Source organism: Rattus rattus, chromosome 5 (assembly GCF_011064425.1).
Source record: "Rattus rattus isolate New Zealand chromosome 5, Rrattus_CSIRO_v1, whole genome shotgun sequence".
NCBI lineage: Eukaryota > Metazoa > Chordata > Mammalia > Rodentia > Muridae > Rattus > Rattus rattus.
The window spans coordinates 14,972,709-14,999,781 of NC_046158.1; the positions used below are offsets into that span (position 1 = coordinate 14,972,709).

Below are 27,073 nucleotides of genomic sequence, written 5' to 3' on the forward strand. Positions count from 1 at the left end.
GATGGCGCTTGGGGGTTGGGGATTTAGCCTGTGGTAGAGCGCTTGCCCAGGAAGCGCAAGGTCCTGGGTTCAGTCCCCAGTTCAAAAAAAAAAGAACCAAAAAGAAAAAAAAAAAAACAAGATGGCGCTGATTTTCCGCTGCCAGCCTGACTTCCTTTCAGGAAACTAGCTGTGTGATGTGCAAGAGTGTGTTTTATGCCAAGTCTTTGCCCACCCCGGGCGTGCCAGTGAGATCATGGGTAAGCGACCAATCAGGGCGGGACGCGCCGTGCTTAGGGTTTTATAAGCAGCGCCTTTCTGGGCCCCGGTCCTCCTCTTCAAGATGCAATAAACGCTTTGCTGCAGAAGGATCCTGGTGTCCGCGCATCGTTCTTGATGGCGAGACGTTGGGCATGACATTGGAGCTCTTTAATGTCATGGGGAGGTCAAAGAATACCAGAATGAGCCTCTGTAAGAATAACAAAGTGTGTCTCTCAGTATAGGCTGTTGAAGCACTTGCTCACAGCAGTGTCCTGTAGATTACATGGGTAATTGATGCCAAGAGAGATACTCTCCTGATCATATATCAAGGCCTCAGTTACTTTGTACTTGAACACACATGAATAGATTCAAGATGTTAAGCAGTTTCGACTCAAGGACTTACCTGCTTCACATCAGACATTAGCTAAAAAGGTCCTCCAATTCTTGTTTAAGCCAGCTTTAGAATTTCAGTGCCAGAGGAATGGCTTTAGGAGGTGTGGTCTATATCTGTGATGGCATATGTCATCATATGGCTACGATGGTGGGGAACAGGGACCTAGCTGAGTTCAGCTTAAAGATAGCTTTCTTGCTCTGTCAGGGATTCACTGTATCTCTTGAACTGTCCATCCTCAGACTTCTGTTTTAGACTAAGCATACTTTTTCCTGGCACTATGTCCACATATGTTCCTTTTTACTTGTGTTTATCTACCTACAGAGTTTGCTCAGAAGGCATCATCCCAACCCTCCACAGGCCCTGTTGAGGAGGAGAGAATGAAGCATTTGGAGAACCTCAAAACTGCTCTCCACAAGATGAAAAATGAGAGAGAAGAACTCCGAGAATCCTGGCAGATTACCCCTGGGAAGAATTTAAATGACAGGTAATCACAATGCAAGTTCTTTGTCGACTATCTTGAGATGTCTGTTAAACTCATATTTCCTCAAATCACAGTAGGCTACAACTCCAGGGTGTCCTCATGGTCAAAATCATATTCCTGATTGCATCAGATTGTGAAGTTCAGATAGGAATGAGATGGTGGCACAGGCTATTTTGACTCCTACAAAAGTAAATCGTAGCCTGTGGCCTGAATCACAGTCTGGGAATAAGGGTAGTAGTGTGTGAGCTCTCATTGTGTGTTTTAAGAAAACTGGGCAGGTGTTGGCTTGTGGGAATTTCTAGGTGCTGTGATTTGCCAATTATTGTTGTAATTGACGTGGAGGTGCTTTGGATTCAATAGGTCCTGTGAACAGCTGGAGGGGCCTAATGCCACTTGCTGCCTCACAGTGTGTGACTGGATTGACTACAGGATATCATTGGTTTTCTCTGATTTTGTTCATTGTATTTTGAGATAATGCCACATCCTTATATTTATTTGGCATTCTAATTGTACGAGAGAGAGAGAGAGAGAGAGAGAGAGAGAGAGAGAGAGAGAGAGAAAGGGAGTTTTGTGTGAGTTTGTGTGTGTGTGTGTGTGTGTGTGTGTGTGAGAGGGGAGAGAGAGAGAGAGAGAGAGAGAGAGAGAGAGAGAGAGAGAGTGATTTTGAGCAGAACATTTCACCTCTGCTTACCTTGGACGCACATGGGAATCTCCCAGTGTGTGTTATAAATTCTTTTCCCTGTAAATACGGTTCATGTTCCTTTGGGTTTTCATGTAGCAATAGATTCTATGATTGAGAAATGTTACCTAAGAACAGGAGAATGGTCTTCACGGGTTTAAGTTGGAACCTGGATCGTGGCACAGGGTCCTGGAATGTTCTTGGCAAGCTAGTCTATTCCGTCAAACCCCCTCAGGGAGTTCATGCAGATCATTTCCCTCCTTTAGTTTGCTGGCACTGCTGTCCCCGCATCCATAATAATAAGCTTAATAAGAAACAAATGGACCCAATACCAAGGAGCAAGACTGTGGCATGTTGTAGGCTGGGGTAGTTCAGGATTCAGTCTGAATTTATGTAATTCTTGAATCCTTCATTCATAAAGTTATTTGATCCTTGGACCATGCCCTACCACAGGGACAACTTTGAGTCCGAGATGCTCACCAGGAAGTGATTACTGACCTGCAGAAAATGTGCAAGCAGATCAATAAAGCTTTGAGCAGATGTAATCAACTATCACAAGAAAATCAATGGTACTGGTGAATAACTTACCAGATTGTGACCCCAGCAGTAGACATGTGTCAGCCCATTCTTATCTTTGAAGTAAAGTGAGGATCAGGTTTTATACTGTTTGAAGCATACCAGGAAGTGTGTCTCTAAGGAAGGCTCTAGGATTTTACCTCTTGTAGATAGTTTGAGTAAATGAAAAGAGGCTATGAGCTTCTCCAACCATTGTCCTTCCCAGCTAGGGATCCTGTACATAGAAAATGTATGCACAATGATGGACTTATCAGTCAATATTGATGCCCTGGGGCTCTGACAGGACACGCACACACACACACACACACACACACACACACACACACACACACACACACGACACATAGAAAGATTGCATAACTGTTGGATCTATTCTTTTCTCTCAGAGGGCATTTGCCTGCAAGTGACATTCTAATAAAATGGATATATAAGCACACATAAGGATTAAGTCCTCTTCTGGGAAAAACTTGCGTCCTTCATGTCAGGTTATGAGAAGTGCCCTGAATCTTCAGGAATGTTGCTTTTTTCTCGATTTGACCTGTCTCTAGGTTAAAGTGGGAGGAAGTTGGAGATTGGCTGGGATTCACCATGTTTTTGTTTGTGGCTCAGCCGCAGGAACGGCCTCCTCCTAAGTGAGTTTATTGAGCTGAAGCACAATGTCCAGAGAGCACAGAATGAGAACAGGGAGCTTCTATGGGATCAGATTGCACTGAAAGGATCCAATAAGGAAAGAACAAGGTTGTGTGGAAGCCAGTATGAAAATCCATGTAACAAGAGCATCAGGAAGGATGAATGAAGCATCAAGGGCATGTTGTCCTGATATCTAACCATAAACCAAGTCAAACCAATTTAACCATTCTCCAACTTATCCAGACACTCTACTAGGTCTCATCCATTGTTCATTTCTTTGATCATTTACAAAACGTTGTGTGGTGTTAGCCTCATGCAAGAAACTGGAGGATTGACAACTAAATCCTCCTGCCCAACTAAACACTGCATTTCCTTAAGGGGGACCTGTTTATCACACATCGCACACTTACATGCCATTATGCTAGAAGGATGCCATGTGGTAGCCTCCTTTGTAGAGCACAGAACTGATTAGAGCTCAGTTCAATTGCCAAAAGAATGGCTATCATTCTCAGTTTTGATGGGGCTTCTGTTCTTTCTCTCCTTTTCCCTGTACATTGCAAAATGGTCCTTCTGCCTGCCCAAATCATGGTCTATAGTGATAGAGCTTGAGAAGCAGTTTGTCAGTCCTGTTTTATGTCAATGTTCTAGAGTTCTTACCTGTGGCTTATATCCTGGAGCTGACTGGATGAACAGGGATGTAAGAAAGGCTTCTCTCAGGGTGAGGGTTTGTGTGAGATATGTGAGGATTGGAGGGAAAATTTTCTCCAACTCTCTCAACCTAGTGTGCTGGAGAAGTGTTTTCCCTATACAGGTTAACTTTATAAGGGATGGATAGCATTGTCTAAGCTCTCACTTGGCACATTTCCTTTGTCTAATCTGTATTCAACAACTGTTGTTCCAGCATGATGGCCTCCTCATTCTTTTCTGCTTCTCACTTATGATTTCTGTTCTCTCTCTCTCTCTCTCTCTCTCTCTCTCTCTCTCTCTCTCTCTCTGTGTGTGTGTGTGGGTGGGGGGTGATTGTGTGTGTTTCTTTGGATGATTGGATTTATGTGTTGTTCACTGTTCGATTTTTAGCAGTTATAAAAAGCTGAAAAGATATGCAGGCCTGTGGGATCGCTTACCCTTCCCTCTTGGGCATTAGAAAATGACCTCAGACAAAAGATCCTACTGGATTTTCCTGCTGAATTGTGCTGCTGTGTATTGGGTAAGTGACATGGCAATTCCTCACCAGGCCTTTTCCACCCCTAGGTCTGAAACACTCCAGCAGAACCTTGCACAGGGCCCAGACCAGGACTACAGCTCTCAGAGACAGAACTGTCCACCAGGAGCACTGAGTGTGCAAAGATTGACAACACCTCCTGCACCTCAGTCCTCATAACCATAGCAATCTTGGGCTGCATTTGAAAGACCTTGAGATATCATATGGAACATGCCTCAAGTTTAACCTTTTGAGATCTTGTCCATCAACAACCAACCACCCCGAATGAGGCATGTCTACATTCCTCTTGAAGAGATTTTTACCATCTTGCCTGCCATTCTGCTATGTTTGCAAGGCCAGCAACAGGCTGGAGGTGTATGTTGCAAAATCTGCAGCCATTGAATGCTGACTAATTTACTTGCTGTATTTGGTTTTTAATTTGAAGTTTGATTGTTTTATGCGTTTGGTTTTCTTCGTTTATGTTTGAAGTTTTGCTATTTATTTATTAACTTTTGTTTTTTTAATTAGTATGCTATATTTCTAAGGATATATACATTGAACTCATTGACTCCCCACTTTAAAATGTTGTTGAATAAATTAATTTTTGCCTACAAATAAAAATGTGACTTGTAACCCTTCACTCACAAGACCCTCCTGAGTCATGTGTGGTTCTCCCTCCCGTAACAGCACAAGCATAAGGCAACAGTGGTTTTCTGCAAGTCTCATGCAGCTTAGGCTTCATCATCAGTTCACAGCCAGCCAGAGCTGCACAGGAAACTGTGCTCTTGATGTAGATAGTGTGGTGCTCTGTGGATCCCACCTTCATGATGAAAAATATCCTTGCTGTATCCTTGTGCTCACCAATTTAGCTTCCTTTATAATGACATACAAAGGAAAAACACAGAAGCATTTCTCTAATACATTAGGGGAAATAAAAGCATTCAGTATGGGAATATAAAAGGAGATCAGGACACACAGAGCGGTATGCCTGTGGATTCCTCGAAACATAGCATCAGCTATAGCTGCACATTTAATGAATTCCACCAATTTTGGAGGAATGAATATTTTTACTATTCTTGTTGTTGGTTTGTTTGTTGTTATTCTTGATAATGATATTTTTGCTGAATTCATTTTAATATATATTATAGCTTCTTTTGGGTGGAGGTCTTTCAGTTTTGAATTATTTCTCTTTTGCAATTTTTAGTGGATATTTTTATCTATATTTCAAATATTATGCCCCTTACCAATTTCATCTCATAAAACCCCCTATTCTCTCCCAAAACCCCTGCCTCCATGAGGGTCCTATCCCACCTACCCACCCTATCCCTCCCACCTTCCCATGTTTGTTTGCATGCAATTCTGCCAGCGGCCATGCGAGGGCGTGGATTTCACCCGGACCTGATGTGACAGAGAATTGTTAATTGCCCCTTAGGTCCTCTGGGATACAATTCGCAAACAGATGAGCCATGTCTCCAGTCTGTGTCCTGAACTTTTGTAATGAATTCAATTAAATCTACAACACTTTATATCAAGAAAAATATAATTCAAATGGGCTACATATATAAGCATAATAGTCATAGTTGAATTAACTCAAATGACTTAGAAAATCATAATAAATATTTATCATCCTTGGACATCACAGAAATGCAAATCAAAATTATTCTGAGATATTTTTTCATACCTTTCAGAATAACTTAGTTTAGTAACACATAAAAGAATTAACGTTTACTGGGTTATGGAGCAAGGGGAACATTGAGTTTCTCCTGGTGGCAATGCAAATTTCTGTAGCATCTTTGGAAATCAGTATGCTGTTTCTTCAGGAAGGTGGTAATGGGTGTACCTCAAGATAAAACGCCAGGGCATATATCTTAATGTTGTTTCAACCTTGTATAGAGACCCTTTCTCCACCATGTTCAGTGAAGCTCTCTTATAATATTCAGAATTTGGAAATATTCAAGTGGTCCCTTACGAGATGAGTGCATAAAGAAAATGTGGTGCATTTACAGACTGGATTGCTCCTTAATAACTACAAAACGAAAAAGGAAAGCATGCGATTTTCAGGAAAATGAATGGATCTTGTAAAATCATCCTGGATGTGGTGATCCAGATCAAAAAGGACAAATGGGATACATATTCACTTTAATTCTTCAATCTTGTAACTGAAAGATCAGTTTAGTGTAAGAGACTGGGGGAGTGGTACAGACTGTCCTCATTTAGGGAAGTACAAGTTTACTTATGGATTGCTGAGGAACACTGTCAGGAACAGGAATGTCAAATGTGAAGAGACAGAGAGAGGGCGACAATGGAGGGAATATAGAGAGGGACAGCTAAAAATTGAGGGACAATTGAGGCATTCTGCTAATGGAGCAGAAATACAAATTATTTTTTTTAATTTTTTTAATCAAGGTAACTAAAGATTTATTATAGGTGCAAGGACAGAAGATAAAATACTGATTGGGTTCATCTATAAAATTTCAATAAAAAGTAAGTCACAAAAATTATGGAGTTTAATCTTCAGTAAATCTATGAAACAGATCATTTATATCTGGTCCTTATGGAAACATATAGCAAAATCTCTGTTGGAAACATAAATATATTATAAATGTGGAAATGTGTTCTAGGTACTATTGACACTTTACCTTCTATTAGCTTCTGCATATCTGGTTTTATGTGGATGTCCTTGATCCACTTGGACTTGAACTTTGTAGAAAGAAATAGAAATGGATCAATTTGCAATCTGCTACATGCAGACCACCAGTTCAGGTAGCATCATTTCTTAAAATGCTTTCTGTTTTCCATTGAGTCATTTTGGAAACTTCATCAAAGATCACGTGATCATAGATGTGTGGGTTTATTTAAGGGTCTTCAATTCGATTTGACTCATCTACCTGTATGTGTAACCAACACCATTAAGTTTTTTCACTATTTCTCTGCAGTACATCTTCATCCCAGGAATGGTGATTCCCGCAGACGTTCTTATATTTTGAGAATTGTTTGGGCCATTCTTTTTTTATTCTGTGAAGAATTGAGGTGCAATTTTGATGGAGATTTTTTAATCTGTGATTTGCTTTTGTTTAGATGACATTTTTTTAACCTTGCTCCTTTATGATGATCCATGAACATAGGAAATCCTCCCATCTTCTGAAGTCTTCTTTGATTTCTTTCCTAAGACACTTTGATTTCTTGTCATATGGTTTTTTCACTTGCTTGGTTCGAGTTATGCCAAGATATTTTATATTATTTGCAAGTATTGTGAAGGATGTTGTTTCTTTAATGTCTTTCTCTGCCCATTTCCTTTGTGAAGGAAAGGCCACTCTTCGGTTTGAGTTAATTTTATGTATATTCGATTTGATGAAGTTGTTTTATTCATGTATAGGAGTTCTCTGGTAGGATAACTTGGCTGCTTATGTATACTATCAAATCATCTGCAAAGAGTGAAAACAACTTCTTCCTGTCTGATTTGTATTCATTTGACCTCCTTTGTTGTATAACTGCTCTAACTTGATCTTTGAGTGCACTGTTTTGAAAATAGTTAAACAGTGGAGACTGCCTTGTCTTGTCCCCGAGGTTAGTGGAATTGCTGCATGTTTCTCTCCATTTAATTTGATGTTTGCTGTACATTGCTTCTATTATGTTTACGTATGTGTCTTGCAACAGAATCAACTGAAACACCAGCAGAAGTGTTCTGTCTTGCCTCTCTCAAAAAAAGTGAAGAACAGTGAAGGCGAAGACTGGAGACCAAGGAACCTTTTCAAATCTAGCTATGCAAGCATCCCTTCACTGTCCATGAGTCCTACTTGTACTTTCTCCAAACATAACATGTTCTCTCCAGAGGCAGTCAAAATACCATATGATTCTGACTAAGCAAAAACCATGTGGCTTTGCATTACATGATACTCCCAGACAGTACTTTTTCAAGCTACCTTTAGGCAAAGTTGACTCAATTACCTTTTTAATGACAGAATCAGAGGGTGTTTAAAGTGAGTAATTTACTTAGAACAGATTTTCCCAAGGATTTAAAATTTCTCCAGCCCTGTTTGATGAGACAGGAAGTGCTGACCTCCTGCCCTCATTTCAGAAGTTTCTCATGACCCAAATCTTTCACTATGTACATGATCTCCTCCTGTCTTAAATCCTGAACTATATTATAAAGGGGCCTGGAAGAAACTGGTGCAAGAGGTACAGGAAAAGTGCTAGAGTGTCAACTTTGTTCATAACAGCACAAATCTATAATAGATACCAACATAGTGGAAGCCTGGGAACACAGCAAAGAAATCCTGACATCCTCCAGATACCAGACTAAGAGACAGGTTTATCTGATCCCACATGGTTGGGTATTGCATACCCTGGATACTAGGGCTTACATATAGAGCAAAGTCTCTATACACCAGCACAAACGAAGGACCTTATCCCCTAATGAGGAATGAACTGCACAAAATGTGCTTAATTCTCATAACAGAGGTTCATTTCAATATAAACCTAGCCCTTCCAGATGCTTCTAATCTCTTTGATCTGTTTGTTGAACAAAAGGCACTGAACAGGCTGTTTAAACAAACCTCAGGGGCCATGGAATGGCCCTGGATTATACATGTCCAAACTCCTGGAACCTATAACACCAACATGCCTCATGTGTCTAAGAGCTGTAGCGACTGCCACTATTAGTGAAAGAAGCAGACAAGTTGAGTCTGGTTTACTATCTTAAACACACTTCCCCCATAGAGCTGTGTCTTTCTTCACAGAGACCAGGGAGTTCTGGCTGTTTAATGCATGTGTGAAACATAGCAGGTGCTTCTCCTGAACAATCCTGGAGTCCGGTTTGAGAAACCCACTGACATCAATCCTGTTCCTCTCTGGCCTCATTATGACCTAAGGGTAGTACTCATCCATCATTGTATGCGAGAACAACCATGGTCCCAGGCGTCTTTCTATATCTAATGGACACTCTTTCAATCGATGAAAAATTCGAGTCAAATTTTTTTCTTAGATGGGAGCATCATCATTAACATAGAAGCACATACATATATATGGGCTCAACAGTTATTGTAACTGAAATGGTTTGGACTCAAACCTTATACGCAGATTTTTCTTCCCAGAGATCAGAACTTATCCCTCTGACTCAGATGATCAGATTGTGAAAAAGGAAAGTCTATCATCATAGACCAGGAAAATCGCTGTGCATTTCTTACTGCACATATGTATGCTATACAGGGAAAGAGGGATCCTCACTGAGTGTTCATAACGTAACTGAAGTGATTCTATAGTGGCAAATGAAGTGCATATCTAAAAGCTCTTGGACAAAAATTAGCAAACACACCCAAGAAGAGTAAAAGGGAGGAAATAGTCAAACACAATGCTGAATTCATTGAAATAGAAAGACAGCCCCTCTGCAGGCCATATTGGCCTCAGCAGCTGCAGCAGCTGCAGCAGGGGCTCCAGGATGGTGAACGCTGCTGACCCCCAACCCTGGACTGGTCACCTCACTCTCCCAAGCTGCGCACACTCACCTCACCCTGGCCCTGGATGCTGAGCACAAAGTTCCAAAGGTTGAAGAACCTTCGTGGAGACCCACAAAAAGACGGACTGTTAGAAAGCAGTGACCCGATCACCCGGACAGGTGGGCACTCCTGAGATTGCAGAGTGGGAGAGACCACCAATACTGCCCACCCCTGCCCACATCCCTGGCCCAAGAGGAAACTGTATAGGGCCTCAGGGAACCGGAAATAGGGGCACTGGTATGGCATATCCCCCACAGTCCAGACACCGCCCAGACCTGAAGGTAATCTGTCAACAGTTCTCTGCACCCAAATCCCGTGGGAAGGAGAGCTAAACCTTCAGAGGGGCAGACACACCTGGGAAGCCAGAAGAGAATACACTCTGCCCACATTTCTAACTCCAGAGGAAAACACCTAATGCCATTTGGGACCCTGGTGAACGGGGGCTGCAGGAAAAGGCAGCACAGACCTTCCTAAATGCTGCCCTCACCGAGAGCTCAAAAGCAGCCCCCCATGAGCAACTTGAGCCACGGGACCACAGGTAAGACCAACTTTTCTGCTCCAAGTGACCTGCCTGGTGGACTCAGGACACAGAACCACAGGAACAGCTGAAGGCCAGTAGACAGAAAAGACTACACGCCTGAAAGCAGAACACTCTGTTCGCATAACTGGCTGAAGGAAAACAGGAAAACAGGTCTACAGCACTCTTGACACACAGGCCTATAGGACAGTCTAGCCACTGTCAAAAATAGCAGAACAAGGTAACATCAGAGACAACCTGATAGCGAGAGGCAAGCGCAGGAACCCAAGCAACAGAAAACCAAGACTACATGGCATCATCGGAGCCCAATTCTCCCACCAAAGCAAACACTGAATATCCAAACAAACCAGAAAAGCAAGATATACATTTAAAATCATATTTGATCATGAAGCTGGAGGACTTCAAGAAAGACATGAAGAACTCCCTTAGAGAAACGCAGGAAAACATAAATACACAAGTAGAAACCTATATCGAGGAATCACAAAAACCCCTGAAAGAATTCCAAGAAAACATAATCAAACAGGTGGAGCTAAAAATGGAAATAGAAGCAATAAAGAAAGGACACAGGGAAACAACCCTGGATATAGAAAACCAAAGGAAGAGACAAGGAGCCGTAGATACAAGCATCACAAACAGAATACAAGAGACAGAATAGAGAATCTCAGGAGCAGAAGATTCCATAGAAATCGTCCACACAACGGTCAAAGAAAATGTGAAATGGAAAAAGCTACTGGTCCAAAACATACAGGAAATCCAGGACTCAATGAGAAGATCAAACCTAAGGATAATAGGTATAGAAGAGAGTGAAGACTCCCAGCTCAAAGGACCAGTAAATATCTTCAACAAAATCATAGAAGAAAACTTCCCTAACCTAAAGAAAGAGATTCCCATAAGCATACAAGAAGCCTACAGAACTCCAAATAGAATGGACCAGAAAAGAAACTCCTCCCGTCAAATAACAGTCAAAACACCAAACGCACAAAATAAAGAAAGAATATTAAAAGCAGGAAGGGAAAAGGGTCAAGAAACATATAAAGGCAGACCTATCAGAATCACACCAGACTTCTCGCCAGAGACTATGAAAGCCAGAAGATCCTGGACAGATGTCATACAGACCATAAGAGAACAAAAATGCCAGCCCAGGTTACTGTATCCAGCAAAACTCTCAATTAACATAGGTGGAGAAACCAAGATATTCCATGACAAAACCAAATTTACACAATATCTTTCTTCAAATCCAACACTACAAAGGATAATAAATGGTAAAGCCCAACATAAGGAGGCAAGCTACACCCTAGAAAAAGCAAGAAACTAATCGTCTTGGCAACAAAACAAAGAGAAGAGAAGCACACAAATATAATCTCACATCCAAATATGAATATAACAGGAAGCAATAATCACTATTCTTTAATATCTCTCAACATCAATGGCCTCAACTCCCCATTAAAAAGACATAGATTAACAAACTGGATAGGCAATGAGGACCCTGCATTCTGCTGCCTACAGGAAACACACCTCAGAGACAAAGACAGACACTACCTCAGAGTGAAAGGCTGGAAAACAACCTTCTAAGCAAATGGTCTGAAGAAGCAAGCTGGGGTAGCCATTCTAATATCGAATAAAATCGATTTTCAACGAAAAGTCATCAAAAAAGATAAGGAAGGATGCTTCATATTCATCAAAGGAAAAATCCACCAAGAACTCTCAATCCTAAATATCTATACTCCAAATACAAGGGCACCTACATACATAAAAGAAACCTTACTAAAGCTCAAAGCACATATTGCACCTCACACAATAATAATAGGAGATTTCAACACCCCACTCTCATCAATGGACAGATCATGGAAACAGAAATTAAACAGAGACATAGACAGACTATGAGAAATCACAAGCCAAATGGACTTAACAGATATTTATAGAATATTCTATCCTAAAACGAAAGGATATACCTTCTTCTTAGCACCCCATGGTACTTTCTCCAAAATTGACCATATAGTTGGTCATAAAACAGACCTCAAGAGATACATAAAGATAGAAATAATCCCATGAGTACTATCAGACCACCACGGGCTAAAGCTGGTCTTCAATAACTATAAGGGAATATGCCCATATATACATGGAAGATGAACAATGCTCTACTCAGTGATAACCTGGTCAAGGATGAAATAAAGAAAGAAATTAAAGACTTCTTAGAATTTAATGAAAATGAAGGTACAACATACCCAAACTTATGGGACACAATGAAAGCTGTGCTAAGAGGAAAACTCATAGCTCTAAGTGCCTGCAGAAAGAAACAGGAGAGAGCATATGTCAGCAGCTTGATAGCACACCTAAAAGCTCTAGAACGAAAAGAAGCAAATACACCCAGGAGGAGTAGAAGGCAGGAAATAATCAAACTCAGAGCTGAAATCAACAAAGGAGAAACAAAAAGAACCATAGAAAGAATCAACAGAACCAAAAGTTGGTTCTTTGAGAAAGTCAACAAGATAGATAAACCCTTAGCCAGACTAACGAGAGGACACAGACGGTGTGTCCAAATTAACAAAATCAGAAAAGAAAAGGGAGACATAACTACAGAATCAGAGGAAATTCAAAAAAATCATCAGATCTTACTACAAAAGCCTATATTCAACAAAACTTGAAAATCTGCAGGAAATGGACAATTTCCTAGACAGATACCAGGTACCGAAGTTCAATCAGGAACAGATAAACCAGTTAAACAACCCCATAACTCCTAAGGAAATAGAAGCAGTCATTAAAGGTCTCCCAACCAAAAAGAGCCCAGGTCCAGACGGGTTTAGTGCAGAATTCTATCAGACCTTCATAGAAGACCTCATACCAATACTATCCAAACTATTCCACAAAATTGAAACAGATGGAGCACTACCGAACTCCTTCTATGAAGCCACAATTACTCTTATACCACACAAAGGCCCAAAAAAGAAAGAGAATTTCAGACCAGTTTCCCTTATGAATATCGACGCAAAAATACTCAATAAAATTCTGGCAAACCAAATTCAAGAGCACATCAAAACAATCATCCACTATAATCAAGTAGGCTTCATCCCAGGCATGCAGGGATGGTTTAATATACGGAAAACAATCAACATTAACCATTATATAAACAAACTGAAAGATAAAAACCACATGATCATTTCATTACATGCTGAGAAAGCATTTGACAAAATTCAACAAATCTTAATGATAAAAGTGCTGGAAAGACTAGGAATTCAAGACCCATACCTAAGCATAGTAAAAGCCATATACAGGAAACCAGTAGCTAACATCAAACTAAATGGAGAGAAACTTGAAGCAATCCCACTAAAATCAGGCTCTAGACAAGGCTACTTATTCAATATAGTTCTTGAAGTTCTAGCCAGAGCAATCAGACAACAAAAGGAGATCAAGGGGATACAGATTGGAAAAGAAGAAGTCAAAATATCACTATTTGTAGATGATATGATAGTAAATTGAAGCGATCCCAAAAGTTCCACCAGGATAAACCTGATAAACACCTTCAGCAAAGTAGCTGGGTATAAAATTAACTCAAATAAATCAGTAGCCTTCCTCTACACAAAAGAGAAACAAGCCGAGAAAGAAATTAGGGAAATAACACCCTTCATAATAGTGCCAAATAACATGAACTACCTCAATGTGACTTTAACCAAGCAAGTAAAAGATCCATATGATAAGAACCTCAAGCCTCTGAAGAAAGACATTGAAGAAGTCCTCAGAAGATGGAAAGATCTCCCATGCTCATGGATTGGCAGGATTAACATAATAAAAATGGCCATTTTCCAAAAGCGATCTACAGATTCAATGCAATCCCCATCAAAATACAAATCCAATTCTTCAAAGAGTTGGACAGAACACTTTGCAAATTCATCTGGAATCACAAAAAACCCAGGATCGCTAAAACTATCCTCAACAATAAAAGGACTTGAGGGGGAATCACTATCCCTGAACTCAAGCAGTATTACAGAGCATAAGTGATAAAAACTGCATGGTATTGGTACAGAGACAGACAGATAGACCACTGGAACAGAATTGAAGACCCAGAAATGAACCCACACACCTATGGTCACTTGATTTTTGACAAAGGAGCCAAAACCATCCAATGGAAAAAAGATCGAATTTTCAGCAAATGGTGCTGGTTCAACTGGAGGTCAGCATGTAGAAGAATGCAGATCAATCCATGCTTATCACCCTGTACAAAGCTTAAGTCCAAGTGGATCAAGGACCTCCACATCAAACCAGATACACTCAAATTAATAGAAGAAAAAGTGGGGAAGCATCTCAAACACATGGGCACTGGAAAAAATTTCCTGAACAAAACAGCAATGGCTTATGCTCTAAGATCAAGAATGGACAAATGGGATCTCATAAAACTACAAAGCTTCTGTAAGGCAAAGGACACTGTGGTTTAGGACAAAACGGCAACCAACAGATTGGGAAAAGATCTTTACCAATCCTACAACAGATAGAGGCCTTATATCCAAAATATACAAAGAACTCAAGAAGTTAGACTGCAGAGAGACAAATAACCCTATTAAAAATGGGGTTCAGAGCTAAACAAAGAATTCACAGCTGAGGAATGACAAATGGCTGAGAAACACCTAAAGAAATGTTCAACATCTTTAGTCATAAGGGAAATGCAAATCAAAACAACCCTGAGATTTCACCTCACACCTAGTGAGAATGGCTAAGATCAAAAACTCAGGTGACAGCAAATGCTGGCGAGGATGTGGTGAAAGAGGAACATTCCTCCATTGTTGGTGGGATTGCAGACTGGTACAACCATTCTGGAAATATTTCTGGAGGTTCCTCAGAAAATTGGACATTGAACTACCTGAGGACCCAGCTACACCTCTCTTGGGCACATACCTAAAAAGATGCCCCAACACATAACAAAGACATGTGCTCTACTATGTTCATAGCAGCCTTATTTATAATAGCCAGAAGCTGGAAAGAACGCAGATGCCCTTCGACAGACAAATGGATACAGAAAATGTGGTACATCTCCACAATAGAATATTACTCAGCTATCAAAAACAATGACTTTATGAAATTCATAGGCAAATGGATGGAACTGGAGAATATCATCCTGAGTGAGGTAACCCAATCACAGAAAAAACACACATGGTATGCACCCATTGATAAGTGGCTATTAGCCCAAATGCTTGAATTACCCTAGATGCACAGAACACATGAAACTCAAGAGGGATGACCAAACTGCGAATGCTGCACTCTTTCCTTAAAAGGGGAACAAGAATACCTTTGGCAGGGAATAGGGAAGCAAAGTTTAGAACAGAGGCAGAAGGAACACCCATTCAGAGCCTGCCCTACATGTGGCCCATACATATACAGCCACCAAAACTAGATAAGATGGATGAAGCAAAAAAGTGCAGGCCGACAGGAACCGGATGTAGATCTGTCCTGAGAGACACAGCCAGAATACCGCAAATACATAGGTGAATGCCAGCAGCAAACCACTGAACTGAGAACGGGACCCCCGTTGAAGAAATCAGAGAAAGGACTGGAAGAGCTTGAAGGGGCTCGAGACCCTATATGAACAACAATGCCAACCAACCAGAACTTCCAGGGACTAAGCCACTACCCAAAGACTATACATGGACGGACCCTGGACTCTGACCTCATAGGTAGCAATGAATATTCTAGTAAGATCACCAGTGGAAGGGGAAGCCCTGGGTCCTGCTAAGACTGAACCCCCAGTGAACGTGATTGTTGGGGGGGGGGCGGCAATGGGGGGAGGAGGGGGAAGGGAACACCCATAAAGAAGGGGAGGGAGGGACTAGGGGATGTTTGCCCGAAACCGGGAAAGGGAATAACACTCGAAATGTAAATAAGAAATACTCAAGTTAATAAAAAAAAAAAAAAAAAGCACCAGTGGAAGGGGAAGCCTTTGGTCCTGCCAAGACTGAACCCCCAGGGAACGTGATTGTGGGGGGGAGGGGGGTAAGGGGGGGGGGATGGGGAGGGGAAGCCCATATAGAAGGGGGTGGGAGGGGTTAGGGGTATATTGGCCTGGAAACCGGGAAGGGGAAAACAATCGAAATGTAACTAAGAAATACTCAAGTTAATAAAGATTAAAAAAAGAAAGAAAAAAGAGAGAGAGAGAGAGAGAGAGAGAGAGAGAGAGAGAGAGAGAGAGAGAGAGAAAGCAAGCAGTGACCCCAGCTCAGCAGAGCAGCAGGAAACACATCGCCATTCCTTTATTCCATCTCCAGCAGGCAAGGGGTACACACAAGTCAGCACTGGTGTGCCCCCTCTGAGGTCCCTGGCTGATCACCTGGAATCTGTAATTTTGATGGCCACTTAAAAGAGCATTTTGTTCTCTTACCAGATGACTTCTCTTACTTAAACACAGGCATGAGCTCTGTTGAAGATGTACTAGACACCGGAACACACCCAGTCTCTCAACCAGTGGCCAGAGCAGCACCCGGATGTCTCCTCCACCACCCTGTCGCTGGCCCACAAGTTGGAGGTGCCTCCAGGACGTCGCCAACACTGCCCCTACGCTTGGGCACAGGACTACACTTCTGCCCTCACAGCCTCCAACCTCAAGCTATACACAGAGAAGTATTCTGGGGTCCTGGACTCGACCTAAGAGTGCCTGGGCCTTGGCAGTTCCAGTGATGCCACCTTCCTCAACGATGCCAAAGGGAACCCAGAGCCATGGCCCAGGCCTCGGAGCCACCTTATCCTCTAGCCTCACTCCATGAAGGCTTCCCAGGAGCCAAGCCAGCCCACGCAGGTGGCTCTGCGAGCCTAGGGGTCTCCCTGGTTGTTGCAGGGAAATTAGCCGAGCCTCTTTACAGAGGCAGTGAGTGCAGGGGCCAGTTGCTGGCCACCAAGTATGTGGCAGGCCACTTAGGCGGGACCTGGCGTCCTGCTAATGTCCGCAGAAAAGCGCAGGGCTCGCCCCGCTGCCGGGCTGCACTTCTACTGACAATGGCGCCAACAGACTACCGGCCCATGGTGCCACTCTACAACTACCAGGCAGGCAGCTACTATGCTTAGCTCGGCTATGAGGCACTTCAGCCACCCGCCGTGCCACTTGCGCCCTACTTACCCTCTGGGCAAGGCGCCCATGCCCCTGCCTGCGCCAGTGCCACCCCCCGCCTGCGCCCTACGGCTTCCAGCCAGGGGCGTGTTGCTGAAGCACAAGGCAGTGGAGTAGTGCACCGAGGCCCGCTACCGCAAGTCCGCGTACTAGCCCGCCTCAGAAGATGTGGAGTGTTGGGTCAACACGAAGCCACACCGGGGAACAGAGGATGGGACCAGCAAGTAATGCGGCGGCGGTGCTCTCAAGGTCCAGGCTCCCCTGCCTACAACCCGCAGGTGGAGTCCTTTGACAAGAGCAGGTTCAGGCCACGCACGGAGGCTTGGCGGAGCTGTCAGGGGACCCCCCAAAGGAGTGGACCCTGGGGCGCTGGAGCTGGTGAGCAGCAGGATGGTAGACTGTGGGCCCCCGGTGCATTGGGCAGACCTGGCGGGCCAGAGTGCCCGCCGAGGACCGTGCTGTTCTTCAGGCCCAAGGCTGCTGCAAGGCGCTGCTGGGGCACTTCCTTGCCACCCAGCTTCGTGCCACGCTGCTGAGCCTGTGCAGAGCCAACCTGGCGGCCTCCTGCTCCTTCAAGGGTGCGCGCCTCCTGCAGGCGGCCTTTGTGGCTGCGTGCCCACCCAAGGTGCTGCTCATCACGGAGTTGGACACCCTGATGCCAGCACAGGACTAAGGCTGTAGGGCGCCTGCAGCCGGTGACCCAGGATGAGGCCACTCGATCACAGTTAGCGCTGTGCTTCTATGTGGCGCTGCTGGACGGCATGGTGCGTGGGCAGATCCTACAGAGAGCACTGGCTCAGCTGGGCTGTGCTCTGAGGGAGCTGGAACTGGCCGCTTGGTGCAGGGCACCCAGGGCTTCTCTGGGTGCGAGCTGGGGCAGTTGTGCCAGCAGGCAGCAGCCAAGGCAGGCCTCTCCAGAGTGCAGAAGCTACAAAGACATGGAGGCTGCTCTAGCCAAGGTGGGCCCCTGGGCTCCTCCCAAGGAGCTGTATTCACTATTTGAGTGGAGCAAACTGTAGGGGTCCTGACACTGAGGGTGGCAGAGGAAGCCAACTCTGCCTGGGGGTGTGGGGGGGACTGAGGTGGAGATGTCTTTGACCAAAGGAGTGATGAATGTGGGGCAGGAGAGGAAGGGCTCTCCTGGTGGGTTTTTTTTTTTTTAATGGGAAGGAAAATGCCTGTAGATTGGTGCCATAAGCACCAGCATACTCAAGTTTTTCTATTTATTGTAGACAGGAAGTTCGCCGTCTCTGCTCAGCAAACCAGACACACCCGACATGAGTTGGCATCAGGGCCTAAGAGACTCTTGCTCTCTGTCCTTAACCTCTGTCTCTTGTCCTCTGGGCCACACCCTCCTTTCCCATTCTACTTTCTCAGTAGTGGCCTAGTTTTCTCCTCAGGGTTTTGTCACTTACCCCTCTCCATGCCGTCCCCTTCCTTTTCAGCTCCTCCTTCCCATCCCCATCTATCACCCTCTGTGCTTCTGTCTCTCTCACTCTGTGTCTCCCTGACCCTGTGCTTTAACCCACCCTCCCTCAGTTTTCTGATTAACACTGCAAAGACTCTTGGCAGACGTTCTTTTGGCCTGGAGGCTGAGAAAGGTGGAGCAGGGAGCCCCAAGCCTCCTCTGTCCCCTACCCACCTGAAATCTTGGGGTCTTAGGGGTGGGACAAGGATAAAATCCACCCAAAAAAAGGCTTTTGTTTTGCTTTTCGGTTTGTTCATTTTTTTGAGGGGAAGTCCCAGAAATGTAGGTTGCTTAATAATTTAGGCCTCTTATTTTTTTGTAAGATGTGCAGGATTTGCTGTTTTTTGTTTTATTTTGACAATTCTGGAAGAAACTGACCTCAGAGTGTTCGAGTTTGGCTGCTCTCCTATTACACCAAGCCCTGTCCCTGGGGAGCAGATTCTCCCAGACCAGAGAGATTTGGGGCTAATGAGGAAGACCAGACATGAGCCCCAAACTGCTGTTCCATCGATAGAAACAATGTATCTAAGGGCTTCCTCCCCAGGACCAGCTTGCAAGCAAGAGGTAAGGATGGGTTAGAGGCCCCGGAGGAAGGGGCCTGCTGATTTCTTGCTGTTCTCCTCCTTGGGCCCCAGTCTTCAGCTTCTGGTGGTCTATGAAACTTCCAGAGAGTTGGGGTACTCCTGTCCATTTCCTGCCTTAGAGATGACCCAGGCAGAAGGTTCTCAGGCTATGCGACTGAAAGCAGGTTCTGTCAGAGATGCTCAATAAAAAGCTAAGAGGATTTCCTCAGCTATGAATGTGGTCTGGCCACAAGTCTGAGGGCAAAATATTGATGACTAAGACCCAGGCCACCTGTGACAAGGCAGAGCTGTGCCCTGGAAAGGGTTCTGTGTCTCTGTGTGGTGATGGCTACATGTCCCCGTGGAGTGCTGGGTCTAGTTAGACCTGGAGGGCCCTTCCTATGATGCTAGTCCAGGGCCCTTCTCTGCAAACCACATCCCTCCTGCTACTTCTCTTGACAAGGCTTCAACTCCTTGGCCCCTCAGGCCATTTCACAATCTTTGGTGCAAGAAGGGACACCCTCCCCCCCATCTTTGTTCCACCTTAGCCTCCCTGACTGCCCCTACAGCTCCTAGGTCCCTTCACTTTCTGGATGCTGAGGATGCCATGAGAGACATGGCAGGGGCGGAGTGCTGAGGGCAGATGTGAGCAGAGGAGGGTGGACAGGGGAGTTGCTGTGTCCCCTTCATGTTTGTTCTCTCCAAGCCGCTCTCTGGAGCCAGCCAATGGAGAACAGGACTTGATAACTCAAAGCTAGTAGCCCAGAGTGAAGCTGCAGATGACCCTCCATGGGGCATAGAGTAGGGGAATCTCTAAGATCTCTGTGTCAGGGTTGAGGAAACCAGGGCAGGGAAGTGGGGTTGGGAATCCAGCTGTCCCAGAGACCATGCTCAACACAGAACAAGAAAGAACCTGTTACCATTTTCAGCCACCAGAGCGAATCGACCACCCCTCCTCTGGCCCCCACGCAGGCCCTCCCTGAGTTCCCCAGTATGTTCAGCTCCCAGACCACAGCGCCAGAGGTGAACAATATCTTCATCAAACAAGAACATCCTATACCAGGTCTCCATCTCTCAGTCCCTTCCCCGCAGGGCCACCTGTACCAGCTGTGGAATACACCTGATCTAGACGTGCCCATTTCAACAAACCAGACAGCAGTCATGAACACCCTTAATGTCTCTATGGCCGGCCTTAACTCACACCCCTCTGCTGTGCCGCAGACGTCACTGAAACAGATCCAGGGCATGCCTCCTTGCACCTACACCATGCCATGTCAGTTTCTTCCACAGCAGGCCTCCTACTTTCCCCCATCACTACCGAGCTCACAGCCTGGAAGTCCTGATAGACAAGCTGAGATGCTTCAGAATTTAACCCCACCTCCGTCCTACGCCACTACAATTGCTTCGAAACTGGCAACTCACAATCCAAATTTACCTGCCACTCTGCCAGTTAAATCGCCAAATATCCAACCTGTCAGATACAACAGGAGGAGGAACCCGGTTCTGGAGAAGCGACGCATCCATTTCTGTGATTATGACGGTTGCACAACAGTTTTTAGGTGAGTTGCCTATATTTGCTATTTAGAATTTTGTAAATATGCAAATCAGTATTATAGGTTTATTACACTATTTTAAGGATTGTTTGGGGGAGAAATCATACTTTGAAGATAATTATGAATACATTTATAGTGAGGGTTTGTGGTAAGATGCCTCAATTGCCAAATCCATTTCTTTGGGGAGGGGATAATCTTTCAAATAAGAGTAAAATGCACATTTCACTCATTGATTGAAATAAGATTTTATTCTAAATGTAAGATTTTTCTCATGTGAATTTAAACTGAAATGCTTAAAGATAGTTAAAATACACAGACATTAACGGTCTTACCATAAGTGAAACAGTATCATTTTTTAAGTGGAGAAGGACCGTTGTGTTTCTTGTTGATCTTACAACGCTGTTTTCACGAGGGGAAGCATTGAACTTCCGGTACAGTTTTTCTGTCAGACTGGGATGTTTGCTCCTGCAGTGCTGTGGGTTAAGTGACAACTTATGGATTTTTGCATGTAATATCCAGTGAGACAGTCATTTTATTGAAATTACAGTGCCACGTAGCTAATCTGTTATTACTACTGACTCGGTGTCTGTCTTTGATATCAGTGATGTGTTGAAATCTTACCAATATGTAATATGGCTAGGAATGTGACATTGATGCTGTTAACCAAAGGGCAAAAATCACAATCAAAATGCCAAAAGCAGTCTTAATGAAAAATTTAATTTTGTTTGTAAAATATTGTTTCATCATTATATATTTTGGGGTAATATACTAAGCTTTGTTGGAAACAATTTTCATAACTTGATAACATATTTTTGTTTGTTAGAAAAGTTGCTTCGACCTGTAAATAGGCAAAATACAGTGTAAATAGTTTTGTAAAGCTTCTAGATGTTTATAGGTGGACACACCTACATCAAAAGCATAAATCAGGTGCTGTTCTGCTGCTTCGCCCCTTATTTTTGTATTGTGGTAATTTCGTATGCACATATCAGCAATCAGCTGTAAAGCTGCAGAATTTTTAGAGAACGAGATGTTTATATATTAACAATTTTTTTGAAAATAAAAGTGCCTAAAGGAAAAAAATAGTAGCTACAATGACTCTAATGATTATTTTACTTCTCTTCAGCAGATTATTAAAAAAAAACAAATGATCACATGATTAAGAGGATCTTGAGACCAATGACGTGCCAAATTAACAGTCATCCATACATAAAATTTTTGCTGAATATCATACTAGAATCTTGATTCATATTAAACTGAATAGATGAATTAATACATGAATACAAATGACAGTTAATACAAGCAAATCAATTAGTAAAATTAAATCTACTTATTAAAAACAAATATGGCATAGGAATACAAATAGTAACTTTTTCTTTATTAAATGTGGTAAAATTATACTGAGAGGCAGATTGAGCAGTCTCAGAAAAGCTTCCATTAGCAAACACAACTTCTTTTTATGCAGCAGCAGTCTTCCACAGATCAGTTTGAAGCGCAGTGGGATCTTCCACAGAGGCCAGTAGATTATCAGCAATGCCACCATCTCCCCTTTCCATCAGCAAGGACCCATTAAGAGGTTCATTCTCTTCTCTGCTCGTCCTGGAAACATTAGACAAATCACAAGCACTAATATTGCATTCTGAGCATGTATTAATAAATTGACTATAAGTAACCCAATGAATCCATTTGATCGAATAATTTTTCCAAACGTGCCAAGGCAATTCTTCCAAATGAATGGGCAATGTTTTATGTCTATATACGTTAACTGAGCACAAACAGAGCATAGTGGCTCACTAACGAATATGATGTTACTCCAATTTTGGTTTATATGCCAAGCTGTCAATCACTGCCAATGAGTCCTGAGCCTGAACCTTTTTCCTGGTAATAGCCAATTTTTATAGACGCTTTGGAGACACGGTCTCTGTCCTAAACATAAAGGCATCTTTGAGCCAGCATCAGTAAAATTATACAAAGCTCCATCAAACTTATTCAAATAAGTCAAATTATTTCAAAGAAATGGTACAATGTTTGCAGTGGTGTATAACACCAAATCTGTTTCCCCCAAGTAGCAGGCTCAAATAAAGGTGGATTAGGAATATAAGCCCAATAACTCACACTGGCCTCAGCAGAAAATCCCGTCAGTAAAGCACACATTGCTAAAAATAAATGCTCAGCAGTAAAGGACTTTCCTGTGCGAGACAACAATTTTGTTCCTTGTGAAGACCCTGCCTCAAGGAATACAGTGGGGTAGCCATCAAGGAGAATTCCCACCATCAGCATCAGGCCTGCCTATTGAGGAGTCACATGTGAAGACAGATTTTGGGAATTGGAATTTTATCCTGGAGGGCAGTTGTAGGAAAGGGGCAGGTGCTAAAAGAGGAAGGGGGTGAGCAGCAGGTGAATTAAGGCTGTGGGTGAATTAAGGCTTGGGCAATCCCGGGAAGCCTTCTGAAGAGTCTAAAGAAGAAGTCTGTTAATCCCAGCACAGCAGGGACAAGCAAGAGCTGGGAGACACATTACACAGGGCTCTCAGGTGAAGGAGTTTTGCTGAAATGGACCCTATGTCCTAGATAGTAAATAGAGAATTGCCAGATGGTTGAGGTCACTTGGCTGACCAGCCTGTTTCAATCCCATATTGAGGCTGCATCTGGAGCAACCCATAGAACAGAGGACAGCTGACTCTTAACGAAGGAACACAGAATGGAGTCTTCGCAAGCTGCCCTTGGTGTTCTGGCATTGTAGCTTTGATATGTCTTGTTTTAAAACGTAACACTTTCCATGATAGCACTAAATGCCCTTGCAGGGGTTTAGTCATTCAAAAATAAAGCAACATCATACACAATGCACATAATATTATGGCAAAACCAGCCCCTCCCAAGCTATGAAAATACTTTGAGCCAAGGCTTGGGATCTAATCCTGTCAATTGATCAGCCAATAATTTAGCTATTTCCGCAGGGGTAGTATCCTCTAACTGTTTACCAAAAGATATTTAAACATCATTTTTCAAGGCACTAATTACTTTGGTAGCACTATCATTACCTTCTAAAGACTTGAATTAACTTCCAATCCTGTTCTGCATATATATACATATATATATATGTGTGTGTGTGTGTGTGTGTGTGTGTAAATATATATATACATATTCAGTAACACAAAAAGGAGTAGAATTTCAATCACATTCTAAATCCATCTATTGTTCAATAGATAACATCTTTAGACTCAACCATTCTGCTGTTTGTTTTAAAACATCTGCTTGATGCTGAAGTCTACTATCAATTTTAGTTTGCTCTATCCATAACTCATGTGAATCTTTCTGCCAGTCTTCAACAAAATGCTTTGTCTGAATAGATGTTTTTAATGCTAAAAATTGATCAGTGGACAGCACATAATTCCAATTGTCCATATATATTATATTTTAATATCATGTTCCAATATCTCAATGTCAGTTGAGGAGAGATATGAACAAACTAGAAAACAATAGGAAGGCCTTGGAAGCCTGTCCATCACTGAAATGAAGGCTATTATGGTTCCTCCAGTGCAGGAATCTGCCTGGGTTCCACTACAACCTCAATATCTGCAAAGACCCAGAGAAACAATATCTCAAGAAGTACATGCACACTGAAGTGATGTTATATTTGGCAAGAATACACTGCACGGAAATCTTTCCATGGGGAGGCATTGAACTCTAAAGGAGATACTCATGCAGAAAATAAACTATGTCACTCCTTTGTTTATGGGTATCGCAAAACTATTTGTGGGGAGACTTAAAGGCACTGGGCTCAGATAATACTAGAGAGCTCAGACTGGAGGAATGAGTACACAATAGCCAGAATCTCTATGGATCGCATACACTTCATGGACGGAATTTCTTTTAAAATGGACAAGAATAATATTCTGAGCTTCTCCTAGCTGACAGATGCTGAGAACTATGTAGAAAGACAGACACCCAAAAATCTACTTGGGTCCTCCCATCGTGCTTTTAAATCATCTCAGTGACATTGAAATTATGCTGCATCTTCTCACCCAAGGCCTTTTGCTCAGTGACCAGTACTTTCTGCTTCAGGGGGTCCTGGAGACTTTTCTCCATTTTATCCTCATCCTGGTCATTAGAAGATTATATTGTCCATGGAGGCATGCATGTATACAGACTCAGAGACAGACAGACACCCACCCAGAGATACACACTTTTGAACCCACCCAAATATATTTGTTCACACATACAAGCAGAGTACTTTGCAGAATGTGCTTAGTTTCCCAGTTAATGGTAATATAAGAGATCACCCAGGCTACTATTGTGACATAAGAAAAAAAAACCTGGAATGAGGTAAGTACACAGTGAGCATAGCTTAGAGACAGCTCAGCCACTAAAGTGCATTGCTCTGAAAATCAGAAGTTAGAAGTGTGGCATCTTGGCCTGTTAGCCAAGGTTGCTTAGCAAGTGCACCAGGTTGTGCACAGTAGGCTCAATATCAGGCAATACTCTACTGGGTGGTGGCAGCCTTTTCCATGCTCTGCCTCACTGTTTCACACTGGATGCAAAGTGAGTAGCATTTTTCAATATGAGGTCCATTTACCATACCCTACTGACAGGGGAACCAAACTACTAGCACAAACAGCTAGGAAATCTCCATAACCACAATTTAAGGTAAAACTTGTAATGGGATACTGTCAGATATAATTCCAGTAAGATAAGGCTGACTAATTGGACGCCATATGTTTGGATGTATAATCAAACTCAGCAACAGTCCATGGAAGGGCTGGACAACATTGTACCTTTTCACTTTCTGACTGATGGACACCTGGATAATTCTACTTCAGGGATGCTCCAAGGCGAACCACTACAACACTAATGTGCCACAGTTTCCCTGCTGACACCTACTTCTTGCTCTGGAATCGCTGTGTCCAAAGGTTGAACTTTCAGAAGAGTTGTACATGGCTTCTCACAGGGCTACCCATTTGACACCTCTAGCAATGTCTGAGGGTCATCACTTTTCTAATCCCTCCTTAAAGATGATTTTCACTCAGATCAAATGATTTTGAATAACAGTAGTTAAGAGTGCCACACACTCAACACAGGATGACTGCTTTGGACTATTTTGAGCCTAAGGTTCTGTCTGAGGCAAAGATGTGATTCCACCTCAGCATAACTCCTGGACATCTTCTGCTTGCAGATTCAACTCTAAGCAAATTAATCTTTCAAATAACAAATTCCAGGCCAAACTCAAAGCCAAGGTATATTCAGTCAAGTTTAGGCCAATCTGGAAAGAAAGTGGTGGCAGGCAATGATTAAAATAACCAGGATGTTGAGAACATACAACAAGCCACATGACCTTCCAGTGTTACTATACACCAAGAGCAAAGAAGGCAGAAGAGCCCTGAGTCAGCAGTTTCGACACTCAGGTACATGGCTTTCACACCACAGCCTCTCCTCATATCCCTGTAACCCATTACTGTGTTTTTCTCCAAGTTATGTCAGAGATGATGAATAGTTTTCCCAATATAAATAGCTTCAACAGCAATCAAGACCCCATTAAGAACAGTTTAAAAATCTGATTTGAAAATTTTTTCCTCTTATTCTAGTGAATATATGTTTTTAAATGTTTATATATACGTGCATATAGGCTTATACACGTCAATATATATATGTATGTATATATGTCTGTGTGTGTTCAACAAATATTAGTTCATGACTTCACATACACACACATGCACAAACACACATAGAAATGCACAAACACACACACACATATACAAACACTTCTATATATAGGCACCCGTACCACAAACACTTAAAACAAGCCACTCCCAATGTACAAATATGCACCATAGCCATAAACATGGTCACATATATCTGTGATCACAGACACAAACACAGACATTCACACAAACACCCACACACACTCACAGAGAGAGAGAGAGAGAGAGAGAGAGAGAGAGAGAGAGAGAGAGAGAGAGAGAGAGAGAGAACAGATATCATAAGTGAGAAGCAGAAAAAAATGAAGATGCCATCATGCTGGAAGAACAGTTGGTGAATACAGATTAGGCAAAGGAAGTGTGTCAAGTGAGAGCTTAAACAATGCTATCCAAACCCTAAAATATACAACAGTATAGAGAGCGCACTTCTTGGGCACGCTACCACGTTGAGAGAGCTGGAGAATTTTTTCCCACAA

The 27,073-nt window shown here is 42.9% G+C and overlaps 1 protein-coding gene and 2 pseudogenes across 1 annotated transcript; all 3 read left to right on the plus strand.

Moving 5' to 3' along the window:
* The window catches only part of LOC116900048, a 194,218-nt pseudogene that overhangs the window by 40,898 nt on the left and 126,247 nt on the right, over nt 1–27,073 (plus strand).
* Nucleotides 16,644–18,349, plus strand: LOC116901349 (annotated as a pseudogene).
* LOC116899955 (Krueppel-like factor 5) lies at nt 19,495–20,915 on the plus strand. Its single transcript, XM_032901791.1, has 2 exons — nt 19,495–19,537; nt 20,191–20,915. The coding sequence occupies exons 1-2, from the start codon at nt 19,495–19,497 to the stop codon at nt 20,913–20,915; spliced, it is 768 nt and encodes a 255-aa protein (XP_032757682.1).

Coding starts and splice junctions, on each gene's coding strand:
- LOC116899955 (XM_032901791.1), top strand. CDS start 19,495: ATGACCCAGGCAGAAGGTTCTCAGGCTATGCGACTGAAAGCAG. Junction 19,538..20,190: donor GGCTATGCGACTGAAAGCAG/GTTCTGTCAGAG, acceptor GTCAGGGTTGAG/GAAACCAGGGCAGGGAAGTG.